The sequence below is a fragment of the Rhinolophus sinicus genome, chromosome 17 (genome assembly GCF_057876585.1).
Source record: "Rhinolophus sinicus isolate RSI-liver-muscle chromosome 17, RSI-T2T, whole genome shotgun sequence".
Lineage (NCBI taxonomy): Eukaryota > Metazoa > Chordata > Mammalia > Chiroptera > Rhinolophidae > Rhinolophus > Rhinolophus sinicus.
In genome coordinates, this window is record NC_142517.1 from 157074043 (window position 1) to 157094451 (window position 20409).

General features: G+C 35.6%; 1 protein-coding gene across 3 annotated transcripts in view; it reads left to right on the top strand.

The window, feature by feature from the left end:
* The window catches only part of XIRP2 (xin actin binding repeat containing 2), a 269362-nt gene that overhangs the window by 214275 nt on the left and 34678 nt on the right, over positions 1–20409 (top strand). For all 3 annotated transcript variants that reach the window (XM_074337389.2, XM_088794698.1, XM_019727352.3), the window contains 2 exons: positions 707–867; positions 8680–8817. In XM_074337389.2, coding sequence (XP_074193490.2) covers positions 707–867; positions 8680–8817 — 299 coding nt within the window. The remainder of the gene's footprint in view (positions 1–706; positions 868–8679; positions 8818–20409) is intronic.

Sequence of the window (20409 nt, forward strand, 5' to 3'; positions counted from 1 at the left end):
AAAATGAAGATATATTATCTTTAGCATGTGAAAGACTTTCAGTGGTTTTTGGGAGTCTCTTTCTATCAGAATAAACTGGAAGCGTGTACTTTTATATGGCAATGGTTTTGGATAACGTGAATTTCAAAAAATAACTGACATTTGTTGTCAGCATATCAGTGTTGTACAATCACAGCATTCATATAATACAACTTCTTATTCCTTTATGTTTTATATCTTTTTGAAAGCATGTTAAATAAAATAGATTTACAATTTTAATTAAAATATATGAAAATGTTTATTTGGATAAGAAGTCCCTATGGAAAACCAAATACTCAGAGAGTCAAAACACAAATGGTTTTTAATTATATGACAAACTAGTTTTAAAGTCAGCTCTGGCACATATAACTAAATAACCATGGAGAATCACATAGCCATGGAGAATCCTTATGTTCCTTTCTCATAAAAGGAGCTGGTTAGATGAGGTAAGACTATGTGATCTCTTTTCTTTTGATGTTTGTATAAGCATATGGTCCTATATAGGCATTTTGCAGCTTTGCTTGAAAGCTTGAAGAAAAGAGTGACAATGAAACATCTTAAGTATTTGTGAAATGTTGCAGTCTGTTTCAGGAGACCAGATATTTTAAATGTCTTCACTGTTCAGAAGGTGATGCTATTTTCTTTGCAAAGCCTGACACATATCTGAGCATGCTACATTTCTTTTCAGTGGCTGTTGGCCTTAACAAGCCTGCAAGTGGATTTGCAGAAGACAGTGCTGTACTAGCTGAGGGTGTTTCAGACCTCCAGGAGGTGGTGTCCTTGAAGGAGCGGATGGCGAGGTACCAAGCAGCTGTTTCCAAGGGTGATGGCCGAAGCTTCTCTGCCAACGTAAGCTGCTCCTGGTGGTTTTGTATTAGGCAGTGTGTTTGTTGTCTGCTCTTCACATACCCTCCTTATATTACAATATAAGAATACTACTGGACAATGGCATAAAGTAGAAAAAGCACAGAATAGTGTGAACCAAATTTAAAGGATCTGAATTTCAGCTTCAGCTCTGCTGCTTTTAACTGTGTGGATTTGGGCTACTATCTTAACCCCTCTCAGGGCTTCAGTTTCCTTAACCGAAAAATGGGAATAGCCATCTATCTCAGAGGGTATTATTGAGGAGTCAAATAGATAATTTATGTGTCAGCCACAAGGCACTCTATCATTGTGTTAGTGCCATCATTGTCATTTAACCTATAGCTATTCTCCTCAGGAAGTTTGGGAATTAATTTCAAATTTTAATAATGTGGACCTGAGTGCCTCCCTCTTTGGTCTCATGTGTAGTTCATTTAAATTTACTGGCAGAAATTTTTTTTCGCTTTTCTTCTTTCTCTGTATGCACTAAATCCATTATGAGTAGCTTAATCAACATAGAAACAAGGGAGATTAGCAATGTAAGCACTCTGCTGAACCAATTATGATTATAGGAAACAGCAGGATTCAGTAAGACCACCAATTTTTAGAGCCAATGCATAATAAAGTCATATTCAAAGAATATGTTGGGTTGCATATTCTGTGACCTGCAATCCACAGGATTTGATGAGTCATTTTATTAGTAGCAGCTTTATAGCTTAATGGAATATAAGTATATTATTTTATAATTATAATCTCCAAATTAGCAAAGTTGTTCATTTAACCAAAAGAGAAAGAGAGAGAATAGCCAAAAAGGCTGTATTCTAAAATAGCTACTCTTAACATTCTTCTTTATAAATGATTTAGAGACAAGGCTGACTATGCCAAACTCATTAACAATGTTGCAATTCTAGATGACATTTAAGTTTTTACACAGTCATTAAAATACATTTTAGATGCAGCATAGATTTTGAATGAATATGCAGAACTGACATAAGTAGCTAAATCACTTCTAAAAACAAATAGTATCACTCCAGCATCTTCCTGCCAGTCTTCTTAGATAGCACCCCCTGCTGGATCATTAAGGAACTTTACTTCAAATTAGTGTTCTAAATTGGAGAAATGATTCTTGGGGAAACAAACTGATTTTGAGAATAGCAAATTAAAGATTGGTTATTTAGTAAACCATCTTTTATTTAGAAAGACGTTTATCTTTCCAGGCATAGGAGAATATACCATAAAACCATAAAAATTTCTGTAGGGCATGATTTGTATTTATAATGTGCTAAAAAGGGAATATTTAAATTGGGCACATAAGGAAACTAAATTATCATTATTTAATACAAAAATTTTTAAATGTAATTCTATTCTGGAGATAGTTTGCATATAAGGAATTTAAGAATTCTCCTTCCTGCTTATTTACAGACAACAAAAAAAAAAAAAAAAAAAAAAGCTGAGGAAAAGTGATTTATGGAAATCATTGAATTAGCAAAAAAGCCATACTAAATGTCTAGTCTCTTTATTCCAGTATTATTTTGACTATAATTAACTCCCTCCTCTCATACAAGAAAGCATCTTTGGCCCAACAAATGCCCTGTTATTTGATTTGACCCTAAGTAAATATTGTGACAGAAAAACAAGAACACATATTATTACTATTTTAGAGAAATCCTGGCAAATATCTAAAGAAATGTAAAATAACTGCCTATTTGGTCAGTCGTACCAAATGCTTGTTCAACTTAAAAAAAAAATCATGGAAACTGCTTATGACTACAATTTCTGTCTATACAAAACCAAATATTTTGCATGTAAAATCTGGAAGTCAGTGATTTGGCCCCAAACTGAATCAATTATGTTTCAATCAAATTGAGATAGATGACAACAATCAATTTCTTGTTGTCCCAGACTCAGCCAGATGGCATTTGGTTGAACCTAAATGAATATCATGCCCACGAAAAGGCAACAGACTGCAAAATCCCCCTAGAAGAGAAAGGGGAAGTAACATTTGTTAAGAAATAAATTTGCATGCCAGATTCTGGGCTGTTCACCTTTATTTCTTTTATCTGTTTTAATATTCACAAGAAATCTGTGAAAAATATATTGGTATTCCAAGTTTACGAAAAGGAAAACTCACGATCAGGAACTCTAGCCCAAGCTTTTAAGTATCAGAACCGGGATTAGAATCACTGTCTGTCTAACTCCCCAAATTATGTTATTTCTATTATGCCCTAGAACACAAGAATAGTTTTTTATAAAGGAAATTGGTGATTATGTAATATATTTACCTAGGTTTAAGTGTTGGGTATTTAAATTAACTTACTAAAATAACTTAATATTGGGTAAATTCTGTGTTAGATATTTAACTTAAGATAGCGTTGTTATTTGCATATCTGTTAGATTCTAAATCTTACCTCTGAGTCCAAGAGTAAGAAAGCTAGCATGAAGATAAACATGAACATGTTCAAAACAAAATGACCAAAGTTATGTGGTCATTTACAAAAACATGGATGAGTTGGGATATTTAGTATATAGCACTGAGCAACACAAAGTCATGGGAGTAATTTCCATCTGAGCCAGCTCACGGCTACAGACTGCTCCTTGAGTGAATCCTGCCATCTCACATGTATAAACCTTCATTTACAAGCTGAGCTGAGCACCACTAAACTCCAGTTAAAAATCTTGCCTCACTTAGATAGGCAAATAGCAGCTATAGTGTAACAGCAGTACCAGGGGAGTTAGGGATAGTGGTAGCACTACTAGTAGTAAAAATAATCAGCTGTTTGCACTTTAGTGTAACTTGGTCTGATTCCAAAGCACAATGCTAAAGGAAACGAATGGGTATATATGTTTTTTAATCCACTTGGTAGATCAGAGGCAACCTGTTCAGTATAGGAACTGATGTTTTTGAGAAAATGCACTACTACGAAAGTATCCATTCATTAGCATAATTACTGAAGTTTACCAGATTGATTTGCACAGGATTTGGACATTGTTTGTAGTTGTTGGAAAGAATAAGGTTCTTCTTAACTATAGTTACCTTAATTTCTATAATTTAATATTTATGCATTTTCTATAATGATCAATTGAGAAAGACCACTTATGTCAATTAAATGGCAAAGGGGTAAACAAAACAAAACAAAGCAAAAACAAACAAAAACTAATATTATAGCCTTAATTCACCCTTCCCCTTTATTATCTTAAATTTCAAAAGAAATGACATACTTTCTCATGACTTTAACATGTATCAAATGGCAGTAATTGACCAAGACTTATATTTGAAGTTTATTGCAAAATCTGACAAAACATACTGTGAATGTTTAAACTAAAAAAAAAAAAAAAAAAAATTGTTACAGTAAAACACACATTGCCATTTAATCCCCTTCAAAATATTCTTCCTTGTTTCAAACACATTTATCCAATCATTCTTGCCACTTTCTGAAGGGGTTCTGGACATCCTCTTTCATGAGTGTCTTTAGTTGCACTGTTGTAGCCTCAATGTCCCGAATCATTTTGACTTTGGAGAAGAGCCAGAAGTTCCATGGTGCCAGATCTGGTGAATAAGGTGGATGAGGACACACCATAATGTTTTTATTTGACAGAAATTGCCATATACCATAAGTGATGTGTGACACGGAGCGTTGTCATGATGGAGGATGACTTAAGACACACTTTAAAATACACCTTCTCTCAACAGTAGCTCACATCTGCCTGACTGCACCGAACAAGTTGAAACTTGTCACACACTGTTACTAAGGTTTGTCACGCTGCTTCCCGTATTGAAGATCCCTGCCTTTCCTTTGGATGGCACTCGGCAGCAGCATTCACCATATTTTGTGATCACAGTGGAAAGGCTTCGTGTCACATATCGCTACTGGTATGGCAATTTCTAACAAATAAAAACATTGCGGTGTGTCCTCATCCACCTTATTTACCAGATCTGGTACCATGTGACTTCTGGCTCTTCTCCAAAGTAAAAATGACCATGAAAGGTAAACTTTGTGAATCGATTCAGGACATTGAGGCAGCCATGACAGTGCAACTAAAGACACTCACAAAAAAAGACTTCCAGACTGCTTCAGAAAGTGGCAAGAACTATGGGATAAGTGTGTTCGAAGCGAGGAAGAGTATTTTGAGGGGGATTAATAGAAATGTGTCTTTTACTGTAATAATTTTTTTTTTATTTAAACATTCACCATATGTTTGATCACACCTCATATCTAGTACATAGACTGTATTTCCCTGAAAATATGACCAGGTCTTATATTAATTTTTTGCTCCAAAAGATGCATTAGGGCTTAATTTCAGGGGATGTCTTATTTTTTTCATGTATAACAATCTACATTTATTCATGTACAAATATCTACATTTATTCAAATACAGTCATGTCATCTTCTTCTGGAACATTGTCATAACTCTCCAAACCCTGAATTCCGGCTTCAATTTCTTGTGACTCCATTTCCTGTAGAACCACTGGCCCCAATCTCTCATGTCCAACAATAGAGCGCTCCTTAAATGAGCACTTCTTGTCCATGTAGCCTGCTCCTAGTGCACTGGCAACACAGCTGTCAGTGATTTTATCCCATGAATTCTTCACCCAAGTCATGACCTCTTGCAGGCTAGGATTCATGAAGTTTCCACATTGATTTCTCTCCATTCAATTTTCAATGTAGTCATTGATTTCCATGCACAAATGGTCCTTGAATGGCTTGTTTATTGCAATATCAAGAGTCTGGAGATAGGCAGTCATTACTGCGGGAATAATTATTTGATCTATTCTTCTCTCTGCAAGGAAGTTCTTCATGTCTTGAGCGTGGTGAGTGCTGGCTGAATCCCAGACTAGCAGACCTCTTTGACCACCTCGCAAAACAATTGGCAGCATTAAATCGACCCACTTCCTTATAACTGCTAGTGTGCACCAGGCTTTTTCGGTTTCAAGAACATAAATGCCTGAAACATGTTCAACCTTATCTTTTTTGCCCTTAGTGATGATTAGAGGTGGGACTTTCTTTCCATCCAGATAAATTGCCAAAATACAGGTAACACGTGCACTGTTGTAACCAGTGGAGAGAATGTAGATTGACGAGGCACCCCTCTGATCAATTGTTGTTTGGGATCCTTGGCCCATAAACACTGCAGTTTCATCCATAGCAATCATGTTGGAGAATTGGTATTTAGAAAAGCCAATGCCATCAACAAAGGAGTTGAATGCAAGTGCACATTTAATAACTTCAGTGTCTTCCAGCTTGAACAGTGTTGTCGATCTTAGAGACAGTTCACATCGCTGAAGGAAACTGTCCAGCCAGTATTGTGATGCTTTGAATTCTTCCAGGGGTATTTCTAACTGTGATGCCATTGCAAGGGCAAATGCTTGAACATCAGCCCTGCACACAACCAAAGGCTTTGCTCTTCTGTCAGCAATCCATTCACAGATGATGTTTACCAGCTCAGGAAATAATGGTTGCCGACCTGATCCACACTTGTGTTTCTTAGCATTTCCCTCGTCCACTTGTTGACTGAGATTATTGTACTCTGCTCATCATTTTTAGACCATTCGGAGATCCAACTTCTTTTCTGTGCAGAAAGCTGTAAGATTCTTGCTCTGGGAGTCTTCCACGATTCCTTTCTTGTACTCGATGGAATAGCTCTTTCTTTTTGCACTCATCTTGTCTGGGGGTCAAAATATTATTCTCTTTAAAATCTACCATTAAATCAAGTGTTAACTAAAGACTTGTGAGCAAGAGTGGCAACAAAAATGATGACAGTTAAGAATGATGATCCACGCAAAAGCTACGAAAAATTGCAGGCAACAAAATTCAGAAAAGGTTTCTTTATTTCACATGAGTGCATCAAGTACGTCCATTACAACACATGGCGTATTGAATTATGAAGATTCAGATTAGATACAACCACGTCCGATAGTTATCAAGTGCATACGTTATTCGTGCATTGTATCTCTATTCCTATTGGTCATTCCACAATAAGTCTTGAGTTCCTCTGTTTACATAGGCGTTTACCTCCCATCCAAAGGCACCCACTTGGGTATTTACAAATAATTATAATTTACACTATCATGTATTTTAATTATTAATGTCAATAATATTATTTATTTATATTTAATTATATATTATTACTATTTTATAATTCAATATGTCTGTCGTGTGTTGCAATGGATGTACGAAATGAGTCCATTTGGCTGAAGATCTTAACTGGGACTTATTTTTGGAGTAGGGCTTATATGTATGAGCATCCTGAAAAATCATGCTAGGGTTTATTTTCCAGTTAGTTCTTATTTTCAGGGAAATACGGTAATTACATAATCTTATCTGTTCTTTCCATGGAGGCAATGTGCATATTCTTTTTTGTTTCTCATTTATTTGTCTTGTTCTTTTGTTACATATTCTTAACTATTTAACAGTCCACATAATTGGAAAAGGTTATGGACTTGATGAAGCAACCCCTTGAGTATTAGCTAGTAATTCAGATAATCCTGAATTCAGTCTCCATAGTTGATTTTTAGTATCTGTTTGAGAGAATGCATGTTGGGGAAAAGATTCCAGGACCCCAGGAGTCCACAGTGTGTGGTATGGGAACCTCAGCTCACAGGTATCCAGGACATCCAGTTCCTTTCATGTCTCAAGGCTTCCAAGGTTATGTCAGGAGTACCTCAAGAGACCTCCTATGGTTTGAAGTGTTAGTGAGTCCCCGCCCCAGTTTTAAGCAGACCTGAAGGAGGGCACTTTGGCATGGGGCCTGTTTTCTGGAGAGCTGTCATTCCCATCTGGGCTTGAGTGCCTGCTGAGCTGGGGAGTGTGCTGAATTATCAAAACCAAAGCCCTTGAGTTTATAGCCCTTTCCGCTAGAGCATAAGATCTGATAAGACTCCTCAGTGTTTTTCGAGTTGCTCCAAATGATGCCTATTGTAATAAACTTTCTCATCTGTAAAATGCTAGTGATAGACTACAATCTTTCTAATCTCAACCCCCTCCTGACCCGCCTCTGATTCTCACACACCTATACTAAGAGCTGAGTACCGCAGTCATATAGCTGCTGCTTTTCTGCCTGCCATTTAAGGCTAATGATTAAGTATGAATTCAAATTTCAGCTCCAACACTCACATACTAGCTGTGAGAACTTCACAGGCTGCCTTACTTTCCCAATACTCAATTTCCTCATTTTAAAATCAGGATAATAAGTACGCATATCTCACAGTATACAGAGAAGCATCAAATAACAAAATACATATAAGTACATAGCAACTCACTGTGCACTATGTATTAAGTAGTTGTTACTATTGTTGATATTAATCTTTTTTGTGTAAGAGATACTCAGAGTCTATTTTATTCATTCTTGATGATTTAAATACATTTTGAAATGAATCAATTGTTTTTTATGTTCTTAATAAAGTGTTGCCTATATGTACATTTTGGATTTTATTAACTACTTATTGTGAGTTAAAATTGAATCCATTATTCTAATTTCTACTACTTGTGTATTATTAGAGAAATACATTCTAATAGGTCTAATTTCCAGACATGAAAATCTGAGGTAAGGAGAATTAACTCAATATTTTGAATATTCTTCTAACTTCTGTCAAAGGACTGATAAATGAGAAAATAACCTCGAGAGATTGTTTTTATTAGGGTTTTCTGTAAGAGCCTACTAATGTAATTGTGTAAATAATATATTTTTAATATACCACCCATCAATCATTGTCAGCTATCAAAAAAAGAAAAAAATAGCTTGAGCATCCTATTCTGAGTAGATATAAAGCTGAAGTTTCCTTTTTCTTAAATTGTCCTATAGATGATGGAGGAATCAGAAATGTGCACAGTGCCTGGTGGTTTGGCCAGAGTGAAGAAACAATTTGAGAAAGACAAAACTGATTCTTCCTATAACATCTTTTCTCAGTATCAATACCAGCACCGGAACAGATCTGAGCAGGTAATGCTACTGTAGTTACTGGACAAATCATGTATGGTTGAAATGCTCTCATTTCAGCACCAATGTAGGAACCGCCTCAACTACCTGCCTCTTTGGTGGTACGGTACATGTATTTTCATTCTTCATTAACAAAAATGGTAAATTTTAAAAGTTTTAGAAAACCATTTTTAAATCATTATCAATGTATTGATTTATTTACTTAGAGTATTTTGCCACGTTTCTTGGGAACCATGCTGGAATATTTTTCCTCTAGTATCTAATGTTTCAAACATAAATGAAAATTAAATAGGTTAGTCAACAAGAAAATAGAAATGTTGAAAACACTGAGTTTCTGCTTCTAGATTATAATTCATGGTAACTGTTGCCGCTTGTTGACATAGATTAAGCTTAAAGCATTATTGAGCTATTTATTGTGGCAAGTTTTCTGTTTTCCTTAAAAATCGTCAAAAATTGAGTAGTGGAACCCAGATGTTACGTAAAACTGTATAATTTAACTTCCAGATGCTATCTTATATAAAAGATTTGTTTTCCTCATTTCCTTATTCCATTATCATATATCATCAAATATTGTCACGGGATATAATGATTTTTGAGTGTGAGACTCTAAGTAATAAAACTAATTAAACTGAGCTTGGCACTTTGAAAAACAGTAATTGCATTGTAAACAGCTGCACTTAGGCCCGTGTTTTCCATAAGGAAGAAAACTGGCGTATTTCTGAAATTTTGTAGTGGGAAATAAAAGTGGGTGTTTTTGTTTGTTTTAGAAAACCCTAGGATATTTAGAGTTGCCTAAATTTTAATAAATAAGGTAATTGGGTGTGGTGGGGGGGAACTCTATCAGATAAAATTATTAAAAATATGATATGTGAAATAGTGTTTGTTTTCTTTATCTAGCTTTGTCTGAAAAGTAAAAATGAGCAATATAGGTAGCTTAATAAATTTATGTAAGATTTTAAAAAATTTTACCTAAAGGTAACATAATGTAAATAAGAAAGTAAAATTGGATATACTTATGATCTCATATATAGCTGTTGCAACATAGGAATCTTTAAGTGAGTCATTAGTGTTTGTTTACTTGAAATTAGTCAATAATATGAAATAGTTATCATTAATACTTTGAGTAAATTCTACATAGAAGTGTAGGTAATGTATTTAAAGATCCTGTATTTTGCAGGGAACCAGTAAAATAGAATGTAAGGGCTATGGGACTTGTAGATCTTGAGTGCAATGCTACCTCTGTCACCAGCTGAGTGTCATAGATGCAGGGCCACCCTAACAGGTGTATGGCCTGGGCAGTTGCACAGAGCCCCACTCTTAGAAGAGCACTGCACTTAGTTTCATGCTCTGCTGTCATCACCTCAAAATTCCTAATAATTTTTGAACAAGGGACTCCACATTTTCATTTTGCACTAGGTCTGGCAAATTATGTAGCTGTTACTATATAAACCAAATTCATAGCTAACTCAAGCCTCAGTGTCTCATGAGTAAGATGGGAAAATTTTGGGTTATTTGTCTGTCTCGTGAGGTTATTGTAAGATTTAGGATAACAAAGAATAATTTCCATGCAAGTATTTCATTATCTGTGAAACTTGGAATCAGTTAGGACTCTTTAATATTACAAAAGACAAAACGCAACCAAAAGTGGCTTAAACCAAAGGAACATTATAGATTCACAAAAATGCAGTGTTGTGGAAGGGAGGTTTGCTGTAAGCTCCAGTAGTGTACGAGAGCAGCTCGCTTGTACTAACTCTTCGATTATTCATTTCTTTAGGAATTTTGGTAACCAGATAATGTTATGTTAATAGCTTACACTCAGCCACAGTGAGAATATTTATGGCAAGGAAATTGGCAAATGCAACAAATCAAGGGTTCCCCTTCTCTCTACCTCTCTCTCTCTCCTTTTTGTTTTTTAGAACTGATTTTTAAGTATGTATTACCTTACCATTGATGTAAGTAAGGGCTCGAACTATGTGCCTAGCATAGTGGCTAAGCATAGCATCGAGCCAGATCATTTGGGTCCAAGTTCCTGCTCCACTTATTAACTGTGTTTTCTGTGCCTCAGTTTCCTCAGTTGTAAAGTCAAGGTTATAATAATACTCACTTCATAGGTTTGTTAAGAAGATTAAATTACTTGTATTTGTAAAGTGTTTAAAACTGTGCCTGGCCCATTGTAAACACTACACAAGTGTTTGTTTAGAAAATATTAACTATCACCTTGATCATATTTCTTCTTTTTTACCTCTCAGCCTCGCTTTCTCTCAACTGGCCACATTCTCACACAGGATTCCCCCAAAGAGCTTTAAAAAAAAAAATGCAGAGAAAGACTAAGAATCTGTTTCCCAGAAGTCCTAGGAAAAGGCCTTACTACATCTAAAAGGCTCTAAATGAAACAAACATGCTGCTCCTAGCACTAACTGCTATAGCCAGCTGAGGCCTCTGTATTTGTTTAGCTAAATGAAAATTCTCAGCATACAGTTATCAATGGAGAATAAATGGATACTGGGTAAAAACAAAACCAACCAAACAAACTACAAGGTTTGATCCAAAAATACAGTGAATATTTAAATTAAAAAAAGAAATTTGTTACAATAAAATACGCATTGCCACGAATCCCCCTCAAAATACTCCCTCTTCTTTCCAACACACTTACCCCATCGTTCTTGCTACTTTCTGAAGCAGTTCTGGAAGTCCTTTTTTGTGAGTGTCTTTAGTTGCACTGTCGTGGATGCCTCAGTGTCCTGAATCGATTCAAAATGTTTACCTTTCATGGTCCTTTTGATTTTGGGGAAGAGCCAGAAGTCACATGGTTCCAGATTTAGTGAATAAGGTGGATGAGGACACACCGTATTGTTTTTATTTGACAGAAATTTCCATACTAGAAGTGATGCGTGACATGAATTAAACTGCCACGTAGCATCCAACAAAGAAACAGGGATCTTCAATACAGGGAGCGGCACATGGAACCTTAGTAACAGTGTGTGACAACTTTCAACTTGTTTGGTGCAGTCAGGCAGGTGTGAGCTACAGTTGAGAGAAGATGTGTTTCAAAGTAAGTCATCCTCCATCATGACAATGCTCCATGTCACACATCACTTCTCGTATACAGCAATTTCTGTCAAATAAAAACATGACAGTGTGTCCCCATCCACCTTATTCACTGGATCTCGCATGGTGAGACTTCTGGCTCTTCCCCAAAGTCAAAATGATTTAGGACATTGAGGCAGCTACAACAGCGCAACTACCATAAAGACACTCATGAAAGAGGACTTCAAGAACTGCTTCAGAAAGTGGCAAGAACGATGGGATAAGTGTGTTTGAAGTGAGGGGGAGTGTTTTGAGGGGGGATAATGGCAATGTGTCCTTTACTGTAGCACATTTCTTTTTTTAATTTAAACATTTACTGTATTGTTTGATTGCATCATATATATACCAGGGCTGCCAAAAAAAATGTATACAACTGGACACTTTGGTCAACATTGATCAAGCAGTAGTTCGCCATAATCAGATGTGTCTGGATGCTCGTGGTAACCACTTTGAGCATCTCTTGTAATTGAAGAAGTCAAACATGATTTGTATTCATCTTTTGTTATTGGTTTATATTGAGTATTATAATTTTAATACAGTTTTCCTTTCTTAAAATATGTATACTTATTTATGGCACCATATACACACACACACACACACACACACACACACACACACAATGGCACTATATATAATATATTATATATATATAGTGCCATTGTGTGTATATATATATATATATATATATATATATATATATATATACACACACACACAATAAAATGTAGTTGCTGCTCTATGAATATGAAAAACTAATCTGTGTGGGAGCAGTGAAAAACCAACCATTCACTACAAGTCAGTATCTGCATGACCGTAGTGACCACTCAGTTTCATTATCTGCTTCTAGACATGCTAATAATATCCAATAATTCTGTAAGGAATGACTAAATCTGATTCATAATGCAGAAAACATATATAAGAATAAACTCGTAAATACTATTTATTGAAATGTATGCTAAAGTCTGGGAAAATGAAAGAAAAGAGTCACCTGCACCTTAGAAAATTAAAACTTTATAATACTTATTGGAAATTTAAAATACATGTCCAATTTGGTAATAGAGTGGAAAATGTAGAAAAATCATGTCTTAGATATTAACTTAAACTTTTAAACCTATCTATAGGTATTTTTAAAAATTGCTTCTTTCATAAGCAAGGATTGAAAATAAGACATTTACTGGTGGAGACAGTTAATTCTCTTACCTAAGCTGTTTTCAGCTCTAAGAGTGTTTTCAATCTCTTTGCTTGTAGAAAGTACTTGAGATTTATCTCTCTGCTAAGTCTTCCCCTGGCCAAAAAATATATGTATGTTTATTCTGTTAACATATAAAATTGGTATTAATTTGGAAATCAAGTTTAATTAGAGTTAAGAGAAAGAACATTTGTTTAAGGTTCTTAACAATATTTAATGTCACAACCAGTAATAATTTCACAAGGTGTGATAATTAAGTCCAATATGCCTATTTTCTTCATAATGTATTTAAGTCAGATGTTTCAGGGTAATTATCTGGTGATTTGATAACAGTTTTCCTGGGAGATCAGCAATGGTGCTAAACAAGTTTTAAAAATTGAACTATCTCTGAGGTTAAAGATCCCTTCCGTTTGCTGACTGAACAGACTATTTTATACCAATTAAAAAGGGGGTTCTGAAATAGAAAAAAAAAATGTGGTACGAGATATAGGAACATTCATTCATGCCAGACATTTTAAACTTGGGAAAATATCCTATTTATATATTCTAAACTTGTCATGCTTTATGGCTCTGCCTGCTTAACATTTAGCAGTATCACTGGGAGCCTGTGGAGTATCTTTATGGAAATTAGAAAAAAGAGCAGCTGTGGACAATAGCAGCCCCTGGTTGTGGGAGGCATGGGGAGAAGGTTCAGCTTCTTAAAAGAATGTGTTGGGAAAACTTTACTAGGTCGCTCTGGTCGGTAATAGTAACTCTTTTTAACATCACCCATTTAGATTTTGCTTTTCAAAACCGTCATTACTGATTCCAGTAGCTATTAATGAAACCCATTCCTCCTAAGGAAGTATAAGCCACTTGTTTCTGTCCTGTTGATATTTAGGATAAATGATCACATCAGCATTGTTTCTGACTTTGCCTTGAGACTGAGTTCTCAGCATTCCATGTCACTGAACATCAGTAGGTTCTTAACGCTAGAATGGAAAGGACCTCTTGAGAGGGATGTTTTGAATCCACTCACGACAACAGGCTCCATTTGAGAAGAACATTCTGAATAATCAATCCCTCATCACTAAAAAGATGTCTTGAAATATGCCAGAACAGATATTGGATTAAATTATCAGTGTGAAATTGCCATTGTCTCTTTTCTGAGTTCATTTTCACTTGCCCATTTTATGGTTTCAGTTTTGTTGTTGTTGTTGCTGCTGTTGTTGTTTTTTCACAGTCTCTTTTTCTTTTTCTTTTTTTTAATGAAATTTAATTTAATTATTAGTTTCAGGTGTACAAAACAACATAATGATTAGACATTTACACCCCTCACAAAGTGGTAACCCCACAAAGTTTACTACCCCTCTGACATTGTACATAACTACTACAATACCATTCACTATATTCCCTATGCTCTACTTTACATCCCATGGCTATATATATATATATATATATATATATATATATATATATATATATATAAACATTCAGTATTATTTTATATTAGTTTCAGGTGTGCAGCACAGTGGTTAGGCATTTATATAATCTATGAAGTGACACCCCCCTGTAAGTCCAGTAGCCATCTGACACCCTACATAGTCTTTACAACATTATTGATTATATTCTCCATACTGTATTTCACATCTCTGTGACTATTTTATGACTACCAATTTGTACTTTCTAATCCCTTCACCTCCTCACCTATCCCCTTTCATCTAGGAACTATCAGTCAGTTTTTTTCTCTGTATCTATGAATCTATTTCTCTCTTGTTTGCTTGTTTATTCTGGTCTTTAGATTACACATATAAGTGAGATCATGTGGTATTTGTCTTTCTCAGTCTGACTTATTTTGCTTAGCATAAAATCCTCTAGGTCCATCCATGTTGTTGCAAATGCTAAGATCTCATTCTTTTCTATGGTAGAGTAATACTCCATTGTATGAATGTACCACCATTTCTTTATCCAATCGTCTGTTGATGGACATTTCAGTTGTTTCCATATCTTGGCTATTATGAATAGTGCTGCAGTAAACAGAGGGATGCATACATTTTTTGAATTGGTGTTTTGGATTTCTTTGGATAAATACCCAGGAGTGGAATTGCTGGGTCATAAGGTAGTTCTATTTTTAATTTTCTGAGGAACCTCCACACTGTTTTCCATAGTGACTGCACCAGTTTACAATCCCACCACCAGTGCAGGAGGGTTCCCTTTTCTTCTCATTCTTGCCAGCACTTGTTGTTTGTTGATTTATTGATGATAGCTATTCTGACAGGAGTGAGGTGGTATCTCATTGCAATTTTTATTTGAATTTCTCTGATGATGACTGACTTGAGCAATTTTTCATATGTCTGTTGGCTATTTCATACGTCGTCTTTAGAGAAATATCTATTCATGTCCTCTGCCCATTTTTTAACTGGATTGTTTTTGAATTGTATGAGTTCCTTCAATATAAATTTTGGATAATAAGCCCTTATCAGATGTATCATTGGTAAATATCTTCTCCCATTCAGTAGACTGTGTTTTTGTTTTGCTGTGAAAAAAAAACAGAAAAAACAAACAAAAAAAAAACATTTGAGTTTGATGTAGTCCCATTTGTTTATTTTTTCTTTTGTTTCCCTTGCCTGAGGAGATGTATCAGTAAAAATATCACTGAGGGTGATGTCTGAGAGTTTCTTTCCTATATGTTCTTATAGGAGTTTTATGGTTTTGAGTCTTACATTTAAGTCTTTAATCCATTTTGAGTATATTCTTGTATATGGTATGAGAAGGTTGTCCAGTTTCATTTTTATATTGCATGTATCTGACCAATTTTCCCAGTACCATTTATTAAATAGACTGTCTTTATCCCAATGTAAATTCTTGCTTCCTTTGTCATAGATTAAATGACCATATAGGCATGGATTTATTTCTGGGCTCTCTATTCTGTTCCATTGATCTGTGTGTCTGTTTTGTATGCCAATACCATGCTGTTTTGATTACTGTGTCCTTGTAGTATAATTTGATATCAGGTAGCGTGATATCTCCAGTTGTGTTCTTCTCTCTCAGGATTGTCATGGCTATTCGGGGTCTTTTATGGTTCCATGTAAATTTTAGGATTATTTGTTCTGGTTCTGTGAAAAATTCCATTGGTATTTTGATAGGGATTGTGTTGAATCTATATATTGCTTTGGTTAATATGGACATTTTAACTATATTAATTCTTCATATCCATGAACATGGTATATATTTTCATTTATTTGTGTCTTAAAAATTTCTCTCTTCAATGTCTTATAATTTTTTGAGTACAGGTCTTTTACTTTCTTGGTTAAATTTATTCCTAAGTATACATATTTTTGATACAATTGTAAATGGGATTGTTTTCTTAATTTCTCTTTTTGATAGTTTGTTATTGATGTATAAAAATGCAACTAATTTCTGAATATTTTCTTTTTCTTTTTTTAATATATAATTTGAGACACACTTAACATAATTTTAACACATAATTTTAATATATAATTTGAGATATAATTTGCATACCCTAAAATTCACCCATTTTAAGTGTACAACTGTTTAGTATGTTTATAAAGTTGTGCAATGTCACCACAATCTAATTTTAGAACATTTCCATGTACCCCTAGAATAAATCTCAGTCCCATAAGCAGTCTGAGATATTCATTCTTTGTGCAATAGTCTCATACCTAGGGTTTGATTTTCATCTTTTCATGTGAATTTCTTCTTCATTTTCTTTCCCCCATATTTATGCAGTACTGAGTAGCTCTTTGCTCATTAATTGTGAAGTCCTGGAAGCCTCTTCTTTTCTGGAGTTTCTTTTTTTTTTAAGTGGCTTAAGTAGGGGAGAGCAGATGGAGCCCCAGAATTTTTGGAAATAATCAGTGCCATACAGAGCTTAGGTATTAATAATTGCTTTCATGTGAAAACCGTTGCACGAAATCCATGTCAAGAGTCTGAAGTATTCCTGACCTTCACTCCCTGTTGTAAATCTGATGTGGACCAGAGGAAGTTGCGAGACAGTATGTATCTCTCCACATACATGTACTGTTGCAAGAATCCTAATGTCAACATTAGCACTCCATAAGATTATTTGGATTTGGAACAATCCCTGGACAATTTTAGATTGATAGAAATTATTCTTGACAGCTTCTGACAGATATAATCTGACATTTGTGTGTTTAGACTCTTTAAAAGTGACCCATAATTATTTTCTAGCAAACTAAACATATTTTTATCAGCTAAATGTCCACATTGCAAAGCATTCATTATAAATGTGCTTTAAACCTACTTTTAGCTTTCTGCCAAATACATGCTTTTTCAAGGTCATAGATGGCTGTTAATAGGTTCAATCGAAACTAAATCCCCATCAGTATATACGGTTGTGACCAAAAGCCTGTCTTGTATTGTATTTTAATTGTGTGCACCAATTTTAAATGACTATTACAACTTAAAGTAACATCACTGAAAATGTGGCAGTTTAGAGTAATGATTAGTTGGTCCTACTGCCTCCTGAATCAGATTTATCTCTGGTTATAATCCCTGAGCTAGCCACCTAATCTTGTCTGGAAAATGAGGATGAAGCAACAGGTGTATTTTAAGAATAAGATGAGATGGTCCATGTAAAACTCTTACTATAATGCCTGGCATAAATGAATTGTTCAATAAACACTAGTTATTACATCAGTAGTACTGCCACTATAGCCAACAGACTATAATCAGATAGTAATTATTCTCCAAGTAGAATATGATTCATAAACACTTTATGTATATGCAAAAAGACAAAGAAGGATAGCATTGTTCTGTGCTTTCTTTTTAGTACCTTAGCTTTCTTTTCAGTACTTTGGCCCTGGAAGACAGAATCAATTCTCAGGAGCTCATTAAGTAATTAAAGATTAGTTTAAAATTAACATGCCTGTTTATGCTTTGGACATATGTTGCTCTGGAGTAATCAGTAACGTTAGTGCACATTTAAAAAATTGTACTAGCAGATCTTCTTTGAGGAGAAAGTATTTAACCCTGACTCTAGGAAATGATAAGATGAGGGGGACCTCTTGGAAGGCAGAGGAGGGGAATAGGTAAAACATGCTTTGCACAGGTACGCTGAAGCCGAGATGATGCCATTTTGAATCAAAGTTTGCTTTTTTAAGTGGGAGCAAATGAATAACATAGCATTTGTTTTTGGAGACTGCTTGAGTCACACTATTGTGACAAGATGCACTGAGAGGAAAATAACATAATTAATATATGAATTGAGTCAGTCAGGAGAGAAAAGCCTATGCTGCTTGAATAAATGAAGAAAAGAAGAAGAATTGAGGGAGTATTGATTTTTTTCCAGTTTCTATGAGTCTTGTAGGTTTTCAGCATGTTTTAGCTGATGTATAGAAGGGAAATAAAAGTATTTGTGAGGGATAGAAACTACCTCATGACATTTTCTGGTTTGTACAGTTGAAACAATGAAGATAAATATATTCCTACAATTGTCTTAATAAAATATAACAAGTGTTTTTTCAACATACAATGTTAATATGTATAAATACTAAGAAATACCAGCCTCTCTTTGCCAGAGGACTGTTTCTTTTCCAGGGAGTCATCTTGACCTTTCTCCAGATAGGCTGATGGATCCACATGAATATTACACAGGCTGAGTGATCACAGCAGGGTCCCAGTGTGTGCTGGGTGTGAGCTTGGTCTCAGGGAAACACAGTCTTTAAGAGGCTCACAAGTAAGGCTAATATGTCAACTAGACCTAACAGTCTTACTCCGTTAAAAATTAAAACTCTAACAATAAATCTTTTACCTTTTTTCCCTTCCAAATCCAGACCCTTTAAGCTGTTTATCTTCTACAACTCTTTCTCAGTGCCTGTCCCTGAGTGGGCTTTGGTGATGAAAATAATACAATGTAAGACTCATTTTTGAATGATGTCTCAGAATCAGAATAACAAAACAATAGCCTCAACCAATTAAGGTCTATAATCTACTGGAGGCCAGACCTCCCCAAGCTGGTTTATGCAGAATTCAGTTGACTGGGTTTATCTATTGGTCAAAATATCCCAGTTTCTGACTATGCCACACAGCAGACCAGCTTTGCTCTACACTAGTAAGTTTTTCTTTCAATTCAGCAAGCAGTGGAAATGCAAACTCTGATTCAGTTGTGGGTTTCTAGATGCGTGTTTAATGAAGTGCTTTTTTTCCCCTCCACTCTTGCATTCAAATCTAATTCTGTGATGCTCACAGGTGTCCATTTCATTACTGTTTTCACACCTGTGTGCTGGCTACTGCTGCCTTGCCACTTTGTACCTGGTGACCTCTTACTGGTACTACTCTATCTCCATCTGTGTCTCCTCTCTTGCTACCCATGTCCATCTTCCTATAACTCTGTAAGTAGGCCATGGTGGAATCCTGTACTTTTTTCTACAGAAATCCAATAGTCAAAAGTTATATTTTGTGAAAAATTATTTGCTCAAGTTGTGAAATAAATTGCATTTAGCACTGCTTGCCCCAATATGAGAAAACAAAGGCAAAACACAAACTAAACTCCATGACAACTTGTATTTCTAAGGATGAAAGGAAGAGAGGCTTTCTCTACAAGCCTCAACAAACTACTAATTCTTCCCCTGCTTGCATTAAGACTTGCGTGAACCTGGTCTGTCTAGAAATGCACCCCACACTCCTTACGAAGCCGCTGTTAGGTGCCTTTATCCCAGGGTTCCTGGGGTGGGGGTATAGGAATGTAGTGGTAATGGGTTTGTGGACTCGAAGCAGGATATCTTTTCAGAGTCCCTTACATCTCACCTCCTACCTCTTACCTGACTGGATAAGGATTCAGAATCAAATCACTCCTCCTGTTAGGCTGGGACATGGAATCTCAGTGGGAGTTCTGGTCACCTATGTCATCCAAGCCCTCAGTTTAGTGGCCTTGATTCTGACAGTACACGCAGCTCCCCAGGTGGCCCAGGTAATGATGATTTCATTGTTGTGCCATATGATCGGGGATCAGGGAACTGTATAGCGCTGCAGGTGAGTCTAATGTGCAGTAATGAACATGACAGTCCACACCTGAGCCAGGATTTGTTATCCCAGAGATGACCATGCCCCTCTTAGTTTTTCATCTGAGGCTTGTCATCTGCCCACCTCATTCTTTTCCTGATAGTAGGGCCCTTCTATTTACACTGACATTTCTCTTGAGATGCCCACTGCAGTCAAGGAATAGAACAAGGGACTGCAAGGAGTAGAGAAAGCTAGAGATTACACAAATCATGCTAAATATAATGAATGTCAGTTGTCCAAACAACTAATTTACTAGCACCCCAAACTCAGTTAACTCCCTTGTTAGTAGCAAAAAG